The 21,708-nt window shown below is 42.1% G+C and overlaps 1 protein-coding gene across 6 annotated transcripts in view; it reads right to left on the bottom strand.

The window, feature by feature from the left end:
* Positions 1–1,060: 1,060 nt before the first annotated feature.
* ARHGAP17 (Rho GTPase activating protein 17) overlaps positions 1,061–21,708 on the bottom strand; it is a 317,459-nt gene continuing 296,811 nt past the window's right edge. For 4 of the 6 annotated variants that reach the window (XM_086940466.1, XM_086940465.1, XM_086940469.1 and 1 more), the window contains one exon: positions 1,061–2,900. In XM_086940466.1, the coding sequence (XP_086796592.1) occupies positions 2,773–2,900 (128 nt within the window). In that variant the 3' untranslated portion in view covers positions 1,061–2,772. Of the gene's footprint in view, positions 2,901–18,724; positions 18,774–21,708 lie in introns of all 6 variants that reach the window. The other 2 variants (XM_086940467.1, XM_086940468.1) reach the window with 1 other exon arrangement.

The following is a 21,708-nucleotide window of genomic DNA, read 5'->3' as shown; positions in this document are numbered from 1 at the left end:
TAAGGCGACAACTGTGAATTTCCATTCCTCCTTATCTGATAGAGGAAGATTAAAATGTTGAAAGAATGAAAGATCTCTTCCTACTAAAACAATATAGACCAATCCCTTGTTAATGTGGAGTACACTGGTTATTGAAATACAAGATGCTCTTGAAGTGGGTTGTGGTTATCAGCTCTGCTTTGTACATTTTCACAGCCAACAATTTACATAGGAGTAAATAGACACACTGCTAAAAAGTTAATATTGTTGTTTGTCTCCATTATGTGCACCAGGCAGTAGAGGTTGTATCTTAATTAAGTTTGCGCCTATTCTGAGCTTTCTGATACAATGCATAGCCCTGACAAAAATATGTAGAATGAGAAGACAGTGTCTGGTTACAAAGTTGATTTTGCAAAGTCAGTAAAAATATTTAAACTCGAAATAAAAAATGCTGCTATAGCCAACAGAAACCAAAATGACTTTACTGTATAAAGATAGCTTGATGGTCTAGATGAAGACAATAAATGCAGTCATAATGAGGTCATCAGTATAGAGCCTTTTCTTGGAACAGGTGGCACAGGCTCTAAATAAACCCTTTTTCTCCTTTCCTGACATTTTCAGGCAGGATGAATCAGTAACCAGCAATAAAGATGATAATTGCAGATGAAATACACAGAAAAAAAATCTAAATCTCAAATAACAAGAGAAAATTTTGAACAGAGCTCAAAGGAGACGCCCTAGCACAACGTGCAGTAGAAAATCTGAAGAGCTAAGATTCTCTTGCGAGTGTTCTAGAAGGTGAGAGGTCCTGATTGGCGCAGGGAAAATGTGAGTCTCATTTACATAATGACTGTTATGGGCTACAAAATGGAAATGGGCACATGCCTTTTTTCTGTTTTGCACTTATCTAAGCATTGCTTTTTTTTTATCCCGGGTACTCCCATCTCGACGACGGGGAATGATTACCGGAGACTCCCATCTCGATGACTGGGAATGATTCAAGCATGTGAATCTATGAAAGTTCCAATACTGGAGTAAAAATATTTACACAAAATAAAAAATGCTGCTATAACCAAAAGAAAACAAAATCACTTTACTTTATTGTTAGTAGCACAGGTAATTCTGCAATTAGAAAGACTGTTCCATCTAAAACAACAGACTTTCACGCCATTTTTATAAGCTACATATATATTTTCTTTTATAAAATGGTGTTCATTTTGAATTGTTTTACAAAATGCCCGCTGGATAAAACGAGACATTACGCGTGGGAAGTGCACTTAATAGAGACTGGAGAACCGCAAAATGCATGCTCTACAGACAAGAGGCAAGGTTAGCGTATTGTTGCGTAGATGCTGATCGGCAGCAGATAGCTTAAATAGTTGATATACAATTAGCCCTGTAATGAGCCCACAAACTACACTGACAGAGCTCTCAGTACCATAGGTTCTCTGCTCATGGCAAGACTAAATGACCACAGTAAAAACCCAAAACAAACTTGTCATGTTCAGTAACTTTAAGCAAAGTCCCATCAAGTGCTAATGTCTTTTTGCCCAGGAACCACTGGACTGATGTGATTGTGCTTTATCAGCGTCTTCTATCCCTTGTCATGTAGACTGTTCAAGCAGTTCTGGAGCAATACTTGCAGAAACTCTTCTCTTTAGAAGAACATGTTGGCCATCCAGGAATTCTTGTGTGTCCGTGAAAGACCGATCCAGAATTTTAGAGAAACACACTTCCAGGTTTGACACATTTTCAATGGACAATGAATGTCAGCAAACTAAAGAATTGGTATGCAGAGGTGCCTCCCCGAATATTGTTTTCACCTTTTATCAATGCACCCTTAAACAATAACTGAACCGTCCCAATCACCCAAAGAAAACCCAACTTTACATTACTGTACCATGTAGCATGGTTCAAAACCCCCAGTGTGATCAGCGCACAGAACGTCATTGTTGCAGTAATGAAAGCAGGAATATGCTTTGCTTCCAACATCAACAAGGACAACCCATGAGTCAAATGCATGTAAAGAAAATGAAACTGGAGTAGTTGTAATCTCAACTAGCAGCGTGATGACACTGCATTTAACCACTGTGTAGAGAAGCTCTGTTTTGGAGTAAAACATTGTCAGATTTAAATCTTTTTAACCTCAGAGAAAAGCCTGGTGTCTAAGTGGGCCAAGAGGCAGCCACAGGCAAACGTCTGGAGGACAGATCACAACATACCCATAACCTAGAGGACATTTCCAACTAGCATGAAATAAATCGGGCACTAGCACACACCCAGCATCCCAGGCAGGTAACCGATAACCAGCAGCCACCGCCAGCTCTGGGGAGTCTCTTCTTTGGGTTTAGACTAAAAGCAGAAATAAGTTTGCAACAAGTCCATGATGGAATGTCCCCCAACAGGTGCTCTCCACAAGAGAACAGGGAGTATAATTAAACATCTGGCTTGTGGCATGAAGTGAGCATGGAGGTTGAACCCCATTGCAGAGTCTTGCGCCTGATGCATGAGGTACAGAATTGGGAGAGTGGTCAGAATTTCCAATATCCAGCATCAGTGCCTTCATCGCAGCTGTCTTCAGTTGAACTGTTGGCTTCCAAGACACAGGTCATTAATCTTCTTTTAGATCTACCCGGATTAGGGCCCAAACATCAACATTCAGAAGTGGCTTTTCATTGCTTTTCTGTACCTTTCCTTTATAACCCTAAAAGAAGCTTTCACCGTTGATCTTGATGGAAGCATTATTGCAGACACTGAATGGAAAGGGATAAGTCTGTAGTGTTGACACCTTCCTCACAGTGCTGTGCTCTCAGTGTCATTCTCAATATCCAGTGTCAGGTGGTGGTTGTGCAATATTTTGCCGAGAGCAGCAGCAGGCGAAAGATCCTCCGAGAGCTGCGCTGGCATATCAGAGTTGGTGTCTAAACACAAACAAAGGGGAACATAATTAGTAGAGATGTACAAGGACGTCTGATAGCATCTCATTAACATCAAGAATCCAATCCCTGGGACCAGTCTCTTGCATAGTACCATGTAGAGTTGGTTTCTAATACAATGGGTTTTACAAGCACATCTAAAGTTACATGCTCAAGGGCTGATGACGATGCACAGAGGATAGGTATACGGTGAACTGTTTCTTACAAGACGGTGATGGCATAGAGTACAAACATCACCTAAAGTTCTCAGAGTGCTTTACAAACTACAGTCTAGGTAAACATTAGGAGTAAGAATAAGCTGCACAAATTACATCAGGAGATTACATACAGCGTCACATACTGTCAAGCAATGATAAAAAGGAATTTTAAACATGAGCATAGATATTAAAATGATGAGGAACCAAAATAGTTTAACAAAGGAAAAAACTAAATCCGTAACATGAGCTTATTTAACAGTAACATTTTATTTCTTTTAATGCGTGTCTGTGGCTTTCTTTTAGACATCTTGTAATGTGCATTACATTTAAACATGGTATCTCAAATCAAAGGTACACATTCATTTCATATATTAAAAAAAAAAATTCTAGCCCCAGGTGAGGTCCCCCTAGGACATTCACCACCAGGTCTAGGGCGTCAGGGGATCCCTACACTGCCTTCCTTATGTGTTTTTTAAATTTAACTTTTTACCTTTTTCTAGTTCTAAGATGGTAACGCCACATCCTTGTTGATGTGGTGGGAGCCAATCAGATCTCACCATGAGATCTGTCAGCCCGCGGATCCTCCGTAGTGTGAAATACAATTTTTTTTAGCATTAATTGCTCAAAAACTATTGAATGGATTAAACCATATCACAAAAAGCACTCTTTTTGGACCAAGATCTAGCTTTCTGTTAAATTTGATGTAAATCTGGTCAGGCGTTTCGGCTGTAGCAGTGTCTAATGTTGCTGTGGAACAATAAATGGGGACAATGCGTTTTGGGTCCTCCCAACCCCTTTTTCTCAGCCCCGGTTGACGGATCACCCCAAAACTTTCCAGGATGCCACTGAGGTGAACACATTTTATTTCGTTTAGATTAATCAAATAAAGCCAAGGTTGTAAGCAAAGGAAAAATTGCATTTCCTATGGAAAAATTATCCTAACTATAACTATCCAGTTATACTGTGGTAATCACCACTGGGTGTACAGAAAGTCAGACCGAGACAGATAGACAGATAGATACAATACCCTTTAAGGCTTAGAGTCCCGCTTAAATTATGCACACACAAAAAAGGAGCGGAGAACTTTGGGTAGTTCCCAGGTTTAGGTGGAGAGCACTAATATACCAGTGTAGCAATAAAAAATAAATTGTCATCAAGAGAGCGGGTAAAATCAGGACTTCAGATGCAGAAAGAGCCAAAAATCATCAAAAGCTGTAAAACAAACCAGCATACATTTCTGGTCCGGGAAAGAGAAGTATCAGAGCAATGCTGCAAAAAAAAAAACTACACTTATCACGCTGATCATCAACTTCAGGGAAGAGCTGCATCGCACCTTCCTCAACCACCAAATAATACGTTTACTTGTGGTGAGATTTGTGTTCCACCAACTTCAAGCGGGATAGCCGTCTGCTCTTCAAGAGGAGCCCCCACATATGCATGAAAAACATGGCTAAAATCAATCAAGTCAAAGCAGACGGACTAGAAACAAGCCATGGTAACTGAGGCAACAGAAGTAACAGACGTGAAACAGTACTCCAACCATTTCCTGAAATGTGGCAGGCATACCTAAAAAAATAGATGCCATTGATTTTTCAAACAATCTAACAACCACTGATATGGTAATACTCTAAGAAACATAGCCTTCGCCTCCAAGGGATTTACCTAGGTACATTTATCATTCAAAATGTGTAATAGAACTAGCAAAAACAACAAATAATGGCGGCCTACAGAATTCACGCAGGACTGATAAATGCTCTGGAACTAAAGCATGGGTCAGCATTCATGACAACTTGCAAATTTGGGACTTTATATTGTTGGATAACACAGCACTGAGTAAAACAAACATTTACGCGCAACAGAAAAAGAAGGTCAGAGTCATACATCCTTTAAGCTACATCAAGGAAGCAATGTCTAAAACCCAGCCACTCAAAACTACATCTTTTTCTATGCCTCCTTTACAAAAAAAGATGCAACGGGCAAACGCCTGGCTGACTTAGTCATACATGAGGGCCTCATTTCAGCATGAAGTGCTTATGATAATGCCAACACTAATACACCGCCATACAATGCACGCAGCTCCCAATCAGTTACCAACGATATACTGATAAGGGCAATTGATTGCCCGGATTTTAAATCTGAGGATTCAATGGCAGTTAGAGGGCAATCATAAAGCCCTAATCATGGATCTAAAACACAATATCCCCACAGAACCCAGAGAAGTCCAACATTTTAACAAAACCTGGGACCTTTAAGGCCAAGTGAGAGTGAGATGGAACCATAACCCCAAGTCCAATGTAAAGGATTAGAAAATTGAACCAACCAATGTTGATCTTCTGACACTCATACAGAACGGACCCAAAGAAAAACTGACCTTGCATGATACACTACAGAAATCACTAACCCCGATCGCTTCAAGAAAATGTACCTTCAATAATTCATTATTATCCAAAAACACCTCTAACTATGCAAGGTTTGATGAGGAATGAAAAGCAGAAAACTGGAACTTCAGACAATAGTTCATAGTGCTTGATCAAGAAACAAAATCAGGAACGCAAGATCCAGTTATAAATCTCTGATCAAGAGGAACAAAAGCGCTAAATCCTAAGTGGCAATAAAAAAATTAATTGCGGAAGGCTTGGGAGCAAGAAGACATTTTCTGGAATCAAACATCATTGAAGAAGTTTAGATAACACACTTCTCCACCATATTCAATGCCACAGTCTATCCCATACAAACTGAATCCAGGCAAGTTGAATAAGAGGTAAAAAGAAAAGAAACATCAAATTGTTATGACTTGTGGATCGATGTCCTTACAACGATAAAGTGAAAGGAGAAATAAATGACCAGCAAAAGGGAAAGGACCCGGTCCCAGCATACCACCAGAGGTGCTTCTCTCCGATCCAGACTGGCGGTCTGGAAAACTTACAACAATCTTAAGAGATCGTCACTACAAACTGCTGCCCAACCTCCTGGCAAACTAGCACCATTGTACTATTATACAAGAAGGGGCAGACAATGCCAATTAGACTAACACATATTAAATGCATTATCTTTACAAAACGAATCCTTAGAGCCCTAGACGACTGGGTCACTACTGAGAACAATCTCTCCCCTATCCAAGGAGGTCTCAGAGAAGGACTCTTGTTGATTGACCAGATTTTTACGTTTCTGCACATAATCCACAAGTTCATCAACAAAAATGTCCTTTTGTGGCATTTTTTAATTTCTCCTCAGCCTTTGACCATGGTCGAAGACACTGAACATATTCTGGTAGTAAACTGCTTCAAGGCTGTGGCTCTTTTATACGCTGATGATTCAGTTTTCATCTCAAAGACTCTCAATGGCCTGTAGGCACACCTTACAACCACGGATAGATACTGCAAAGGAAACATTCTAAAAATGAACACCGGAAAAAAAATCATGACATTCAAGACAAAACATCAAAGGAATAAATCATCCTTCATTAATGACACACAGCTAGAAGAAGTGGACTTCTTTAAGTACATGCAGTTAACAATGAATAGTGATCTTAAATGGAATACTAGCATTCAAACCACAATAGAAAAATTTGAGGCTGCAGCCAATGCCATCTTGAGAATGGTACACAACCATGGACAGCCTTTTTCCATTCACATCAAAATAGAGACTTCCAAGTGAAAGTGGAGCATGGACAGGACCACAAGCCACATTGGCAGCTTCTGAGAGGAAACTCTGGAAAGCAGTACTCAAGCTGCCATCCAGTTTCCCACGGTTGCCTTGGAATCAGATATCTGCTATCTTTTGATTGAAGCCCGCTGCAAAATGGCCCTTCTAAAATAAGGGCTGAAGAGATTGAGAGCACCAGGTAACCACTTCTGATTGACTGGGCCTGGAAATACATTTTTTTTAAAATCTTTTTTTCCGAAGCAATGGGGAAAAGAAGCCAAGAGCCAAGAGGTTCAGTCTGGCATTGCCACTTGCACCCTGTAACCCAGAGCAGCAGTAAAAAAAGAAAATACATTATTTTAACAAAAGCTTAAGTTTATTGATGGAACAGAAACTCAAAGCGCTTGAGAAACTCAGCCCTCCCCCTCCCTCCAGCGGTCATACGGGTGGTATGACCCCTCACGGAGTGTACAACAATGTCTTATTTTGGTGTCAAACCAAACAGGAAGGAGACTCTTTGCTCTAGCAAGATGGGAAGGTTTGTTAATAAAGGATACCCTGAGCAAAAGAAATCAATCTGTCTCATATAAATGAGGACATGAAACATTTCATGCTGAACACAAATTTGTACAATCTATCAGGTTAAATACAATCAACAGCATTCTGCACATATGCTGCACGTAGAACAGCTTGAATCTCCAGCAGAACAAATGTTCTTCCTCTTGAGTGACCTCTTGGGCCACATGACAATACAAACTGGATTGTACTTGAGAAGATGCTAGGACCTTTGGATGAAACATCTCAATAATTAAAACTCTGCACACTAACATAACTTTATCCCATTTTAAAGATAATTTCGGCACGAAAGCAGACTTCTGGACAATTGCACCATAAACTAGCTTCCTGAATAAGGGACCTGAAATAATGTTTAATGTGTTTTTAGCAGTCCTTGTTTTCTTTTTACATTGTTCTAATTACTTATCTATTATTCCTTGTGTGAAAAGCAGTCATGCTTTGCATTGTTGACCAAAAGCACCTTTAATGAAATTTCAAATTTCATGTGGTCCTGAGAGGCCAAGGGAAAGTAAAGACCCACACGATTGTGTGTCTCCATGGTGTTATGAAGGGCCGGTGTATCATCATAAACTATGGATCCTAAGGCCCATGTGATTTACAGAAACCAAAGGATTGAAAATTCCAAGATTGCAAGTAATCCCGCATATCATCAGGGCATGAGGGTCGCAGATCAGTAAGAGCTGTAGACAACTTTTCTTCACAGTCTTCCCAAATGAGTCATGGGAAGAACTCTACTGGTTAGCAGGAGCTCCAAGCGCTACTTCTTTCAACATCTGCAATTGTAGTGTAACATCTTCTGGAACTCGTTTTTCATGCAAATACTTGGCACAGAAAAACGTATATCGTCTGTTTTTTTTGCACATTTTGCAAGTGCATGGCTGATGCTTTTTGTAGGTGAAATCTGAACAGTAGAATACTTTCCATCATTCACTGACAATATTTTGGGATGTTGGAAATTCGTTTCAGAATGTTTTGCATCTTCCATCACTAAAATAGTCAGTCACTGAAAATCTAGCACTTCTCAGAAGCTCCTTCATGTCTCTGAGGGACTTTTAGTTTCTCTACAAATCTAATACAATGCACAGATAACAGATTTTTAGGCACAGGAAATGTGGTACATAGCCAACATAGGTTTGTAGAGTTGATTTGTAATTTAAAAAAAAACCTGTTGCACTCTCGATATAAAACTTTCAAATATTGGGCTTTAAAACGAGCAATGCCTCTTTTCTGTCGCTATAGCATGACTGCGTAATGCCTTTTCAGCTATATCTTCAAGATACTCTTCTCAGTGAGCGGATCTTCTCATTCTGATAGCTTGTGAAAATATCTCATTGAACCGTTATTTGTGACTTGATCTCAGATTTTGTTTTCTTTTTCTTCGAGACCTTTGTGCAAACAATCTGTAAGTCCAAGGATTGTGGGTACAGAAAGTGTATTGATCAACACATTGGTAGGATTTTCTTGATATTGAACTCCTAAGTATCTTTAAGTTTAACTATAGACTGTGTTAGAAGAGAACATTCTGTCAGTGAGGACTTTCACACTATTTGTTGTTGCCACGTAACTCATTGTATGAACATCCTAGTAATGCATTTTACTTGGTATTTGGCCCAGATGCCTTCCTCAACTTATCAGAAAGTGTGGGTAAAGAATATTCAAGGGTGTTCTTGATGAATGGTCAATAAAGGACTCTCTAATCGGTCTTCTCGACAACAAAGCGCAACACAGAAATGTGTCCTAAGGTTCGTTTAACTAGGAGTCATATCTGAATGTTATCCCATCGTCATAATCCGTACAGGTGTTCCTTGGTTACACCCACCTGATTTTGAGAGCTCCCATCAAGCCTGAAACTTTCAGGGTGTTTGTGTGTGACCCACAATAACCAGCACCGTATTATAAACTAGCATAAAAAACTGGACTATGTATGGGTAACTCTAGGTTGCCTTAGGAAGTATGAAGTTCTGTGAGGCAGGTCTGAAGTGCACAAGATTTTACTTTGAGTACCGTAGCAGTTTTTTTTTTTTACATCTACCTCCTATGTGACATTACTTTTTACTCACAGGGCTGCTTAAATTTAATTTACAGGCCTTTTGCCTGTAACATGTAGCTAATATCAAGCAGATTAAAATAATTGTTCCTGATCTGTGTTTTAGGCCTTCGCAAGTATTGCTCCTAGTGAAAATTGAATATTCAGTAGGATTACGGACTTAAAACGTTTTTGTTTCTCATAAATATACATCTTCATGTCGCTTTTAGAAGGCATACCTGAATTCAGGGTGCACTTGATTTTTTTAATCCACGTTATTCATTCTACAGCATTCTGGCTGAGTGTTGCACATAGATTTTATGTGACTAGCGTCTTAGCCATTGCTTTAACAGTAAAATCACCACTCCATCCAAATGGGTACTGAGCGACTAGGTTGAAACCTACAGAGCCTGGACAGCTTGAAAACTTGTAATTTGCAAGTTCAGGGTGTCAGTTTCCCTTATATCACTACAAGATCAACAATGTACTAACAATGTAGTTTTTGAGGTAGGAAACATTTCTTCTCTATACCCTAGAAAGTCATGGCATCCATGCTTTTTCAAAGACTATTCTCATAGGTGCAGTTTGACAAGTAACAGTAGCTTCTTCATCGTGGCATCCCGATTAATAGACATAAACACTTCGCCGTGAGCTATGTCAGAGAATCAAAAAAAGGATATTTAGAATTAGCCAACTGCATTTTTGCTGAGAAACTTGATGCAAGCTTTGGAGCAGGGAACCAGATAATGCCTCAATAATATTTTAATTGAATTCCTGCGCTTCAGGCGGATCAGAGGGTCCATCTTCTGTGGACGGCGAACCTGCTGGCGGTAGTCCAGGTGGATAGCCTCATCTCACTTCATGGGGCCTGGAGACGTGCAAGAGGGAGTCAGTAGGGAGTCGAAGAGCTGGAGGATAGCTGCGCGGGATGCTTAGATCTGTTGCAGCATGGTTGAAGGCCCCAGAAACTCGAGCTGTGCCGGAACGAGCTGCGGAATCAGCTCTGAAGTCGGCTGACTTCAAGAGAAGGGGCAAGACGGTTGGCTCCTCCCATGAACTTCATCAGCAGTGTGGAAATGGTACAAAAGGAGTGGAACTCTGCTTCAGCTTATTGTATTTTTTGTGCTTACCGGAGACGTGGAGCGTGAGTAACATCTGCATCTGGAGCGGATTAATCAACTCTGGAAACTGTAGGGGGACTGGGATAAGAGAATATGAGCTTGACTTCGATCAGCCCCGATGCTGCATCTACTTAGGCTTGGTGCCAAAGTCTCACCTTGCGTTCCCTGATGGCTTTCAACTTCATTTACCAGCATTCTCTGCAGGTCTTGGAAACTGTGGCTGACCCAGGCCCCACAAGCAAACCAGGTGGGGATCTGCCACAGATATATTCTTCCGAAAGTCCTTTTATGGTTTAAAAACTTTCACACAGAAAATATTTTGAGACAAGAAAAATAGAGGTAAGGGTCTCTGAGACAAGAAGCTCAGGTTCTGCATCTGGTGACGCGGAAAGAACGGAACTGCATTTCTAAGGTCCTAAAAGCAGCACTGACAATTCTGGTAAGTGTGGTAACTATTGCTACTGCACATACTGGAATTATGAGTCTGGCAGCTAACACTGCAGTCCCGCGGTTTTCCCTGGAAACATGTTAACTCATCAAACCCGGTGAAATTTATCAGGGGCAACTGCCTGGTAATTAAAGGGACATGAGGATATTAATGTGGTAAGCACCAAAACCCACGTTATTCCCCATTACTAGAGACAAGCTCAAAACAGAGAGCTAGTTGTTGCATCCAATGAATTAAACCCCTGTGGAGTCTGACTTTATTGGGTGCAATAAATATAGTCCCATACATCTGGCTACTCATAATGAGGGCCTAAATGTGAAGGCTTTCAAGTATTCTGGGATCGTGCATAAACGCAAACAATGCCCACAACCTACCCTTAATATATCAGATGAACCACTCCTATCAGTACAATAACAGCAGGAGAAGCACTTCTCAATGCAAGCTCCTGTCTAAAAACAAGCTTGACTGACTTTTGGATATACCTCCGACTTTACTGTCCTAGTAGGGGAATACATTTACAGGTTTACATGGAATTCCAGATCTCCAAAGGAGTGGTTTCCCTTATAGAATCAGTTCCAGATTGGATGTCCTCAAAAACTAAACCGCTCTGGTACTGTATGGTAATAAACCACTGTAGAACATCAACAAAGTAACATGTGGAGAAGGTCACATACCTTTCTGAAACATTACTGTGTGGAGGCTAAATGCTCCTAAAGAAGATAATCATCCCTTTGTCAATGTTGACGCACCTTTCTATTCAATTTTAAAAGCATGCGGCTATGAAAGATCCAAGCGTGGAGAAGAAAACTTTACTTAACTGTAACCAAAATTCGCCAGCATTAGTGGCTTCCATAGATTACAATTTGATCTACTATCTTCCACAATAAGGCAATTGGAAGGTTCGACGTGTTCATGTTTCTTAGTTTAAGAATTGTGACAGGATCCTGCAGCAGGGATTTGGGTGTGAACTCGATCAATTACCAAACTATAATACACGGAAGAGCGTGTATTGTTGTGATAATCATATACAAATGAATCTGTTTGATGATGAGAACTAGCATGATAAACTTTTGAAAGATACTAACAACGAAGAACTTATCGATTTGTATTATTAATCTGTTGAGTGATGCAGTATCGCTCAGGAAGAAGTGTCTCAAATTTTGCTAACCAGAGATGGAAGATTCACCTTAAACGTGAGTAATCTACAACAGAATACATGAAGACAGAACCACAGACCTAGATCTAAAACTGACAAAATAGATATGCTGACTTCTGTGACAACCATATGCCTCTACTAGATGACTAACAGATATATATGATCTGCTGGGCAAAGGACAGATTGACTGCACAAGATGTATAAACAATCTTGTACATTCTGACTCACTAAAGCTGAGAGACTCGCCAAAAGGAAGGGTATTGTTTTCACAAACCAGACTGGACACTTGTCTGGGATGAAAAATCTATGAACGGGTTCAAACGTCATCCCTACATTGCAAAAAGCATAGCAGTGCCATCCCATCCAGAAGCGTCGAATGGCAGCCTCTGCTCTATAAATGCCAAAAACAGCTGTAACAATTGGCAGATTATCCCTCAATTTCCACGGTGGACCTGCAGATTAATCATGCCCATGATTTCCAAGTGTGATGCCATAAACGGTAGAGGTAATTCTTTCTATATTCCAGTTTCTTGGCACCACAGCATAGGGTACCAGACAAGGGGGGAGGGATGGGGTTTACATACTAGGTGTAAACTAAAAAAAGCAAAACGTCTATTTAAATGAAATTAGGACACAAAACATTATGTAACAATGTGTAACCGATTCAACTTCGAATCCTGCACTAGGTCTGTCATGGACTTGTTCTAATATTTCTATGCCTTGTTTATAACAAGAAAAGGGGAGGGGAAACCCTTTTTGTGTATTCACACTTTTTAAAGTGTGCACCTGTTTATTATCAAACAAAAGAGGAGTAGTTCTGCAATATTTGTGAGTAGCGCCATTTCTGTAAAACTGTAGCGGACTACACTGCATTTGCAGGTATAGTACTTTCGCGTAAATGCTCCCAAACAGCATGTGTGCACATCTCTAGAAAACTTGCATTCATTTTCTAAAAACGAATCCAATGCAGTTTGTGGTGGAACCACTTAACTCTTTCGATGCTGATGACAGAACCACTCAGTCATCAGCTGCGGTGGTGCTGTGCTGATAACGGAGCGGTTCAGTCATGGCCCACTCGCCGCGCCTGCACTGGGCGTTCCATTGAGCGGGCGGGGCCATGACGGAACCGCTCCGTCATGAGCTCAGCCCAACCGCGGCTGGTGACGGAGCGGTTCCGTCACCCGCATGCGCCCTTCGCGCGGACGCCCCGCCCCCTTAGCGCTGCGGCGGAATAGCCGCTGCAGCGATGTGGTTAAACAGTCACATCAAATTACACCCAGCAATCAATTTAACAAAAGCTGGCTCAGTCTTTTCTAAAGCCGCTATGGGTCAGTTTGGTTTGGCTACGATTCGTCTCCGAGGGTGTGACAGGAGTCTAGGATTTTTTTTGTGTACTATACAATGAGGATTTTTTAGGTTTCGCCTATTATCATTCGCTTGCGAATGTAATAGGCGAGAATTCAAGTGCTCCATCGACTCGTCAAACCACTGCGTTTTTTTCACAGTGCATGTGAGTCACGTGACCACAAAAGCGGGTCACGTGACCACACAAGCACGCGCATCTCCCTAATCCGCCTGCCACACTTCTCCCCTCGCTCGCATTCCCACCCCCCCACCAGGCTCTCCCACCCCATCCGGCTTCCCTCCGCACATCTCCCTAATCCGCCTGCCACGCGTTTATCTTTAACAATGGCTGAGGCTCCTTTCATTTCTCTGGCTCGGCTTGTTTTTCTTTGGCATTCATCTCCAAGCGCGAGCAAAATGCTTTCACTTTCGCGCTTACTGAAGCTTCCCCAGCCGTCCACTGGTGAAACACTCCTCCGGACACAGTACTTCATCTTTTTATTTTGCTTCCTTTATTTCATCGGTTGGCAATGTTTTTTTTAATTATTTGTTTAGAATGCAGCGTGTTTTGTGTGCTTTGAGACGCATTTGCTGCTGCCAGTTTAAAGTTTCATTAAAGCTGCTTCCTCCTGGTCGTGTCTTCATTTTGAGATGGGTGGTGTGCGCTCTCTGCGAGATGCCTCCCATTTACTGCGCTTACTAAAGCTTCCCCAGCCATCCACTGGTGAAACACTCCTCCCGCCCCCAGCCCGCCGCCTCCCAGCACAAACACACACAACGCTTTTAGTGCTGTCACCGAGGATGGTTATCCGAGCGGTGCCAGCATGGAGCCGTGTTCTCTGTGACAAATAACATCCCGCTGTGAGAATACCAGGGTGCTCTCGTGTGTGGCGGGGGGCTTCTGGCAGTGCCACTTCTGCAGCCTAAAGTGACCGGCTCACAGCCTCACCCTGGCTCATTTGAAAGATGAGGAGGGTATTTCTTCATTACACGGAGGTGGGCCCAGGGGGCACCGCAGTCTGTGAAGGGTTAGCAGAGAGGGGCTGTTTATGTAACACTGAGACATCCTTGGCACACGAATCACAGTAGGGGAGAAATTTTCAAAACTGATAGTGTTTCATTTTTGTACATTTACAGACCTTCGTGCGTACATTGCCCTCGGTAAAGGCATATATGGGAGAGAGGAACATAGCGCTAGGCGGAGGAAGGGAGACAACATGCACTCTTGGAGAGAGCTGAAACAACTGAAACAAGCATTAACAAGCACTGGCGTTGCCAATAGGTTTCGCATTTGGAAAGTTGGAGCTATTGGTTTTGTAAATGACATTTTATATTTATATATCGTTATTGGCATTGTCAATAACAATATATAAATATAAAATGTCATTTACAAAACCAATAGCTCCAACTTTCCAAATGCGAAACCTATTGGCAACGCCAGTGCTTGTTTTATTAGTCAATTCAGAAAAGGGGGTGGTGATGAACAGAGTGTCTGAATTAAGCAGACCACTCTTACCCAGTCCAAAGATCAGGGCTTGATCCATCACCGTTATTTATCTCACTGCACCATCCCAGCTCAGAACCTGGCTATATGCAAATCAGTCTGTCCCTGGCCCAGTGCATCATGGGAACAGGGCAGACTAAACTACCAAGCCAATTCTTCACCAGAAAGGAGACAAGCTACCGGGGACCGGTTTCTGGCATTTCAGCCTTCTTCGGCCCGGCTTGCTTGAATCCTGATGGTGCAGTGAGAAAGGGACTCATGTCTGAGTATACCCTGCCACACCTATAGTGGCCAAAATCGATTCAGAAAAGGGGGTGGTGAGTCCCTTGCTCTTTGCACCATCAGGATTCAAGCAAGCCGGGCCGACAACGGCTGAAATGCCAGAAACCGGTCCCCGGAAGCTTGTTTCCTTCCCAGTGTAAGAATTGGCTTGGTAGTTTGGTTTGCCCTGTTCCCATCTTGCACTGGGACAGGAACAGACTAATTTGCATATAGCCAGGTTCTGAGCTGGGATGGTGCAGTGAGCTAAAAAACGGTGGTGGATCTAGCCCTGATCTCTTGACTGGGTGAGAGTATTCTGCTTAATTCAGAGACTCTGTCCATCACCACCCCTTGTTGTTAAATATTTTGTCCACCCTAAGCGTGGGAGGGTATACTCAGATGTGAGTCCCTTGCTCATTGCACCATCAGGATTCAAGCAAGCCGGGCCGACGACGGCTGAAATGCCAGAAACCGGTCCCCGGAAGCTTGTTTCCTTCCCAGTGTAAGAATTGGCTTGGTAGTTTGGTTTGCCCTGTTCCCATCATGCACTGGGACAGGAACAGACTAATTTGCATATAGCCAGGTTCTGAGCTGGGATGGTGCAGTGAGCTAAAAAACGGTGGTGGATCTAGCCCTGATCTCTTGACTGGGTGAGAGTATTCTGCTTAATTCAGAGACTCTGTCCATCACCACCCCTTGTTGTTAAATATTTTGTCCACCCTAAGCGTGGAAGGGTATACTCAGATGTGAGTCCCTTGCTCATTGCACCATCAGGATTCAAGCAAGCCGGGCCGACGACGGCTGAAATGCCAGAAACCGGTCCCCGGAAGCTTGTTTCCTTCCCAGTGTAAGAATTGGCTTGGTAGTTTGGTTTGCCCTGTTCCCATCATGCACTGGGACAGGAACAGACTAATTTGCATATAGCCAGGTTCTGAGCTGGGATGGTGCAGTGAGCTAAAAAACGGTGGTGGATCTAGCCCTGATCTCTTGACTGGGTGAGAGTATTCTGCTTAATTCAGAGACTCTGTCCATCACCACCCCTTGTTGTTAAATGTTTTATTAGTCAGGCATGACTATATATCAATGTAATGAGGGCTTTGTTCTGGAAAATATGGATTTTTCAAAATTAAGATAGTGAGGGCTGGATCACACCACTTTATTGAAGAACATTTTGAAAAATCGTTTGCAGTCACCGCGCAGAAAGAAAAAGCTAAAATAAATTTTACTTTTACTTTAATAACCAATCATTGGGTACTTGATCATCTAATGGCATGACCAGTTACCTCTTCTCCAAGGTGTTTAAAATAAAACCCATGCACAGAACTATACGTCCCAGCCACTCCTGCACAAGGGCTGCCTGGTGGACCTCCAGTATTGGGCAGAATCTTGTTTAAGCAGTAATAGTCCCAGTCCGATCAGCGAGAGCTGTCCTTTTTCCCTAATACCCACCAGTACTATTAAGGGGAGAGGATGACTCGACAACCCAATACCTTTGAGTAACACGGAGCCCTCTAGCCAATATTTCGGAATGATTGGACATCCCCATAAAATAAGGAAGACGTTTCTAGGCTCCTACCTGCATATTGGACCTGGGGAGACATTCCTACCCATTCTCCAGAGGTGCCTGGGACAATAGTAGATTCTTTTGAGGTACTAAAATGGAATTAGTTGTAATTTGACAGAGATGGCTAATTCATGTGGAGCCATTAATGACTCTCTCCAGTCATCATTATCTAACTGGACCAAGTCAGTTTTTCATTTCGATTTTAGTGTTTCACGTTGTCTAGAATGTTTATGCCCTGTGTGCAGTAATATTGCAGTATTACATGTGGAACTTCTTTGGTGCCCAGATTACCAAAGATCAGCCTGGCCTTTAGTGGACTGAATTCTGGGAAAGATTGTAAGCTATTCTTAAAGGCCTTAAGGGCCTGGTGAGGTAGGAGATAGTTTAAAAAAATCCTATGACCTACGTAGTTTGAATTCGAAGCATAGGGTTTGGGATTTTTAATAGGATTCTAATCCCACACATCAAATACTTTGGTTATAGCAATATATTCCCATGGCCTAAAGCCGACCGTATGTGGCAGCCAGTTTCGCAACACAAAGTTTCCTGTGTGGGTTTGAAGTCTCAGACCGTTCACTGGAAAGCCCGCCTCTAACATTCCATGACCACACTCGTCAAGGGGGGAAGGCAGGTGGGTATCTGCTCCCAGACTGCGCAGACATTAGATTTGCATTTAAAGAGATGTGGCGCTCCAGCTGGCATGCTGGGTCATCTCACTGCCCCACAGAACCAATTATTGATCATGACAAGCTGTGATGATCAATAATACAACTGAATATCCGCCATGGCAAGATTTCTACCATATGCAGATTGAACACATCTGTCTATGTCCCCTCTTGAGGTTTCCTTAGCCACAAGAAGGTGAAGGAGCACTGCCGAACCATCTCCTGGGAGGCCATTTCAACATGCAAGGGACAGGAGTTAAGAATGAAAGATTCTCTGCCTAAACTTTCAGAGAGTCACCATTACAACTTGGGAGTAACAATGATCTTCTTCAGTCTCCACTACAGATTTGCACTGATAAACTGAATACCAGACAGCTATCCCTAATAGAATGGAACTGACAGACATATTTACAATGCAGCCATTCTCCCACTTTTATAAAATTTGTGTTGGGAGTCCAAGTTAAGATGACAATATAGATAAGCTAGACAAAAGAGGAACATATTCAGCATAATAAATTGAATCCCTGGTATCCATTCACTTAAGAGAAGGGGGACATCAGGTCACCTAGGATTGTAAACTGCAGCATAACACCAGTCTTGTTTAGGGGTGGAAAAATATTCAGAACATGCAGAGGAGATTTTCTCCAAAGTTATAAAAATACTGCTATTACCTACAAAGCATACTCTGAAGAGTGAGAAACATGTGTCTCAAACTTTAAATAAAACAGTCTGCAGCAAGTATCATAATGGGGTTTGTTCTATGCCGCTCCTGGGCAGTGAAGCTATGGAATATCTATTATTTGTCAAGCGGAGGTGGAAAGGACAAGAGTTTGCAAAATGTCTATGGAGAATGCAAGGGGGTAGTAGGTTCTAGTGCTTGTGGGCTTGGGATATTTAGGTTTCTGTCACATACAGGCACATGGCCACAGAAATACAGCTTGTCAAAGATCAACGTATTTTTGTTTTTGAGATAATGTTGAACAAAATAAACAGATTCAGAAGGCAGAAAGAAACCATTTTGGGATACATTCCCATTTGAGAAGCTTCCTTTCCCACAATGCACATACACAGAGCGGTTAGTGATGCATCAGAAAAAAAACAGCTGCACACCCTGGCTGTGCCACCACATCCCCCAAACATATTTATTAAAACAACCAAAGTGAAGCTGCAGCCGACATGACATGCACTATTAGTGGGAAGCAGCCGACGTTATCCGTGTGATGGGAAGTTAGTAATGTATTAGTCCACCAATGATTGAACATTAATAGCAAATTGTGGCCAATCACATGCCTTATTCCTTACCCTTAAACTTTCCAATCTCATTTCAAACTGAATAAGGCAGCTCAAACATCTAGATTATTTGACAAAATTTGTAAAATTAGTGGAATTTCTCAGTAACTTCAGTTTCACATGACATCTGATGGGATTTCATTGATATATTATCAGGGAAGGGAGGGACAAAAGCTTAGCTTAGCAAACAAGCACAAATGTAGACATTGACGACTTCTATAGGAAGGAACACTAGAAAAAGATTTTACTTTCTATTGGGTCTTTCTGCCTTCCTGAAGAGAAGCAATTACACAGTGCACAAAAGCTACTCACTCACTGTGCATAATTATCAAGGAAAGGTCCATTTACTCGTGTAGACATTTCATACATTTAATTAATCAATATTTTTCAATAGAAAACGTTCTTAAGTTCTTGACTACCTCTTTGCTGCCTTCCCACATCTTTGTTTCAGAGCCATGCCAAGGCCACGGCTCTCATAACCAAATATGACAATATGGCAGCTTGTATGGAACAAGCGGAGTGTATTTTGGTTGTTACGAGTATACCCTACAAAAAACAGCAGGCGCTATGGCTGCATGGAAATAATGCTATATCACTGTCCCGAGCACATTGAAGGGAGCTTGTGCTGCTTCCGCGTCTGTGGTGTCGGTGCATATGAAGAACTTTGCACTGCCAACACTATTCCTGTAGTGTCACACTGTTATTATTACTGCCACTGTTCTCGCTGCTGTGTGCGGAGCTTGCACTGAAATACCATCCCACATGTACAATGGAAGCTTGTACTGCCAATTATGAGATGCAGATACAAATGCAGCTGCCACAGCTGGACTTGTATGGATGCAAAGTAAGCTTATTTAAAGTATTTGCATAGCACAAGGACAACAGATCACTGTGCACTTACACCAGAGTAGCAGAATAATCACTAGTCCGTAATGTGGCTAAAGTGTTTTTTTTATTCCTGCATCACCTATTGTGTATTTTGCTCTACCCATTATGTGTGGGTAAACCTCCTCTACCACTGCAGAGTAAAAGCAAAGCCTGTACTCTCTGTGCTGTTACAATCTTTGGTGAAGGAGGTTCGTAGTGCCAATGCTTTTTCTGTACCAGTTAGGTAAGGGGGTGTATATATATATATATATATATAAAAATAAGAGAGAGAGAGAGAGCGAGAGAGAGCGAGAGAGAGAGAGCGAGATTTTCAGCACCAGGTATATATATATATATAAATTAATGAGAGAGAGCGAGAGAGAGCGAGAGAGAGCGAGAGAGAGCGAGAGAGAGCGAGAGAGAGCGAGCGAGAGAGAGCGAGAGAGAGAGCGAGAGCGAGAGCGAGAGAGAGAGAGAGCGAGATTTTCAGCACCAGGTGTTTGTCCCGCGCTGTAAACGGCACCATGTGCAGCGCAAGAGGGCGTTGCTTCTTTTCTTGTCGCTGGAGTACATTTTCTACACGAGTTTTAGCTTTCTCAACACAAACGGAAGGTTTCTCAACGCGAACAGTCGCAACCATCACCGACTGCCTGCGGGTTTAGCAATCTGACCGCCCGCGTTCAGAAATCTCGCCAGGAGGTGGGTTTTCCTCGCTTGCTCTCAGCACGAGCGAGGAAAAAACTCCACTCCGCTACACAGAGCAGAGTTTTTCAGAACTCCACTTGCTCTGCGGAGCTCAGAAAACGATGCAAACTCCACGAACAGAGCGGTGTTCACTGCCCAGGTCTAGTTTATTTAGCTATGCTGTATGGGGTATACCGGTTGTTGTTTTGCACTATTGATTGAGGTTTTATATTTTATTACAGTTGTTCTGAATGCTTATAATTATGTCGTGCTCTGCATTATAATTTTCTATCTAATATGCAAGTATACTAAACTACAGTAAAAAGTAGGTACACAGATGCTTCACACTTTAAAGGTGGTCTAGATCCTCGGAGGTTGTGTTCAGAAGATTTCATTAGTGTGTTCAAGCAAGTTTCATGTTCTCCTAGTTGTTAGCAGAGGGAGACTTGAAAAAATATGGGCATGTGAGGAGCTGATTAACATTCTTATTGTCAACAAGATGAATGAAGAAAGCCTGCTGATCGGCTCTTATCTGAAATAATGAAATGTGCTTTAAGGGAGGCATTGTCGATATTAAATTGGCTAGAGTTTCCTTGTGTGCGATTGGTACCCTCCTCCCTGGGCATCTACACAGGGTTCACATAACAAAACTGATTTTTCATAGGGAACATCCACGACAGGAAAATCGAGGCCTGGGAGCAGAGCCTAATGACTTACCATGAAGACATTGTGAGGCCTTTCTTACTTTATTGACAACGAACTGTGCCTTCACAACCCCTTGATACCCCTTCTTTTGCATGTCTCTCTCTTTTGTGGCTTCCCAGGTATTCGGTGTTCCAAATGCATGACACTAACCTTGGCTTTATTACAACTTAGACTCTACGTTTGATTATTCTGTGATTTAGATTTCAGTTTTTTCCAAAACGTTCTGAACTATCAGCTCCTAATCAGATCTGGGTATTAATTGTTAAACAGCCTACCAAACAATTTAGAATGGTCCCTCTGGTTGATCTCAGTGGCAACACCAGGACACCACCATCTACATGAACTGCTTGACATGCTTCTAAAACAGGGCTGAGTAACTCCAACTAGCGATGTAAGCTTGTCAACAGTAATGCGGGACTCTAGTGATCATCCACAAATAACTGAGTATGCGGTGGCTCTTATGGTCCAATGTCCTTGAGGTAGATTTAATGAAATCCCCTTCAATGCTTGAGGGCATGTGGCCAAGACAAGGTAATCGGTGCAAGATATGGGCAACTGTAACACAATGACGTAGTCTATCCCATTTGGGGAACTGAACGTGCACAAGATAATGGGCACAGGAAACAGACTTTTTAAGCATGGACAAAATAAAGTTTCAAGTAAGAACCAGCTAAGCACAAGCAGTACAAACTACAAGCAGGGATTGAGTCATTACAAACCTTATTCTTGGCAACCTTACC

The sequence above is a fragment of the Lissotriton vulgaris genome, chromosome 10 (genome assembly GCF_964263255.1).
Source record: "Lissotriton vulgaris chromosome 10, aLisVul1.2, whole genome shotgun sequence".
NCBI classification, from domain to species: domain Eukaryota; kingdom Metazoa; phylum Chordata; class Amphibia; order Caudata; family Salamandridae; genus Lissotriton; species Lissotriton vulgaris.
Note: the sequence above shows the minus strand (reverse complement) of the source record. Positions and strands in the feature narration are given on the sequence as shown.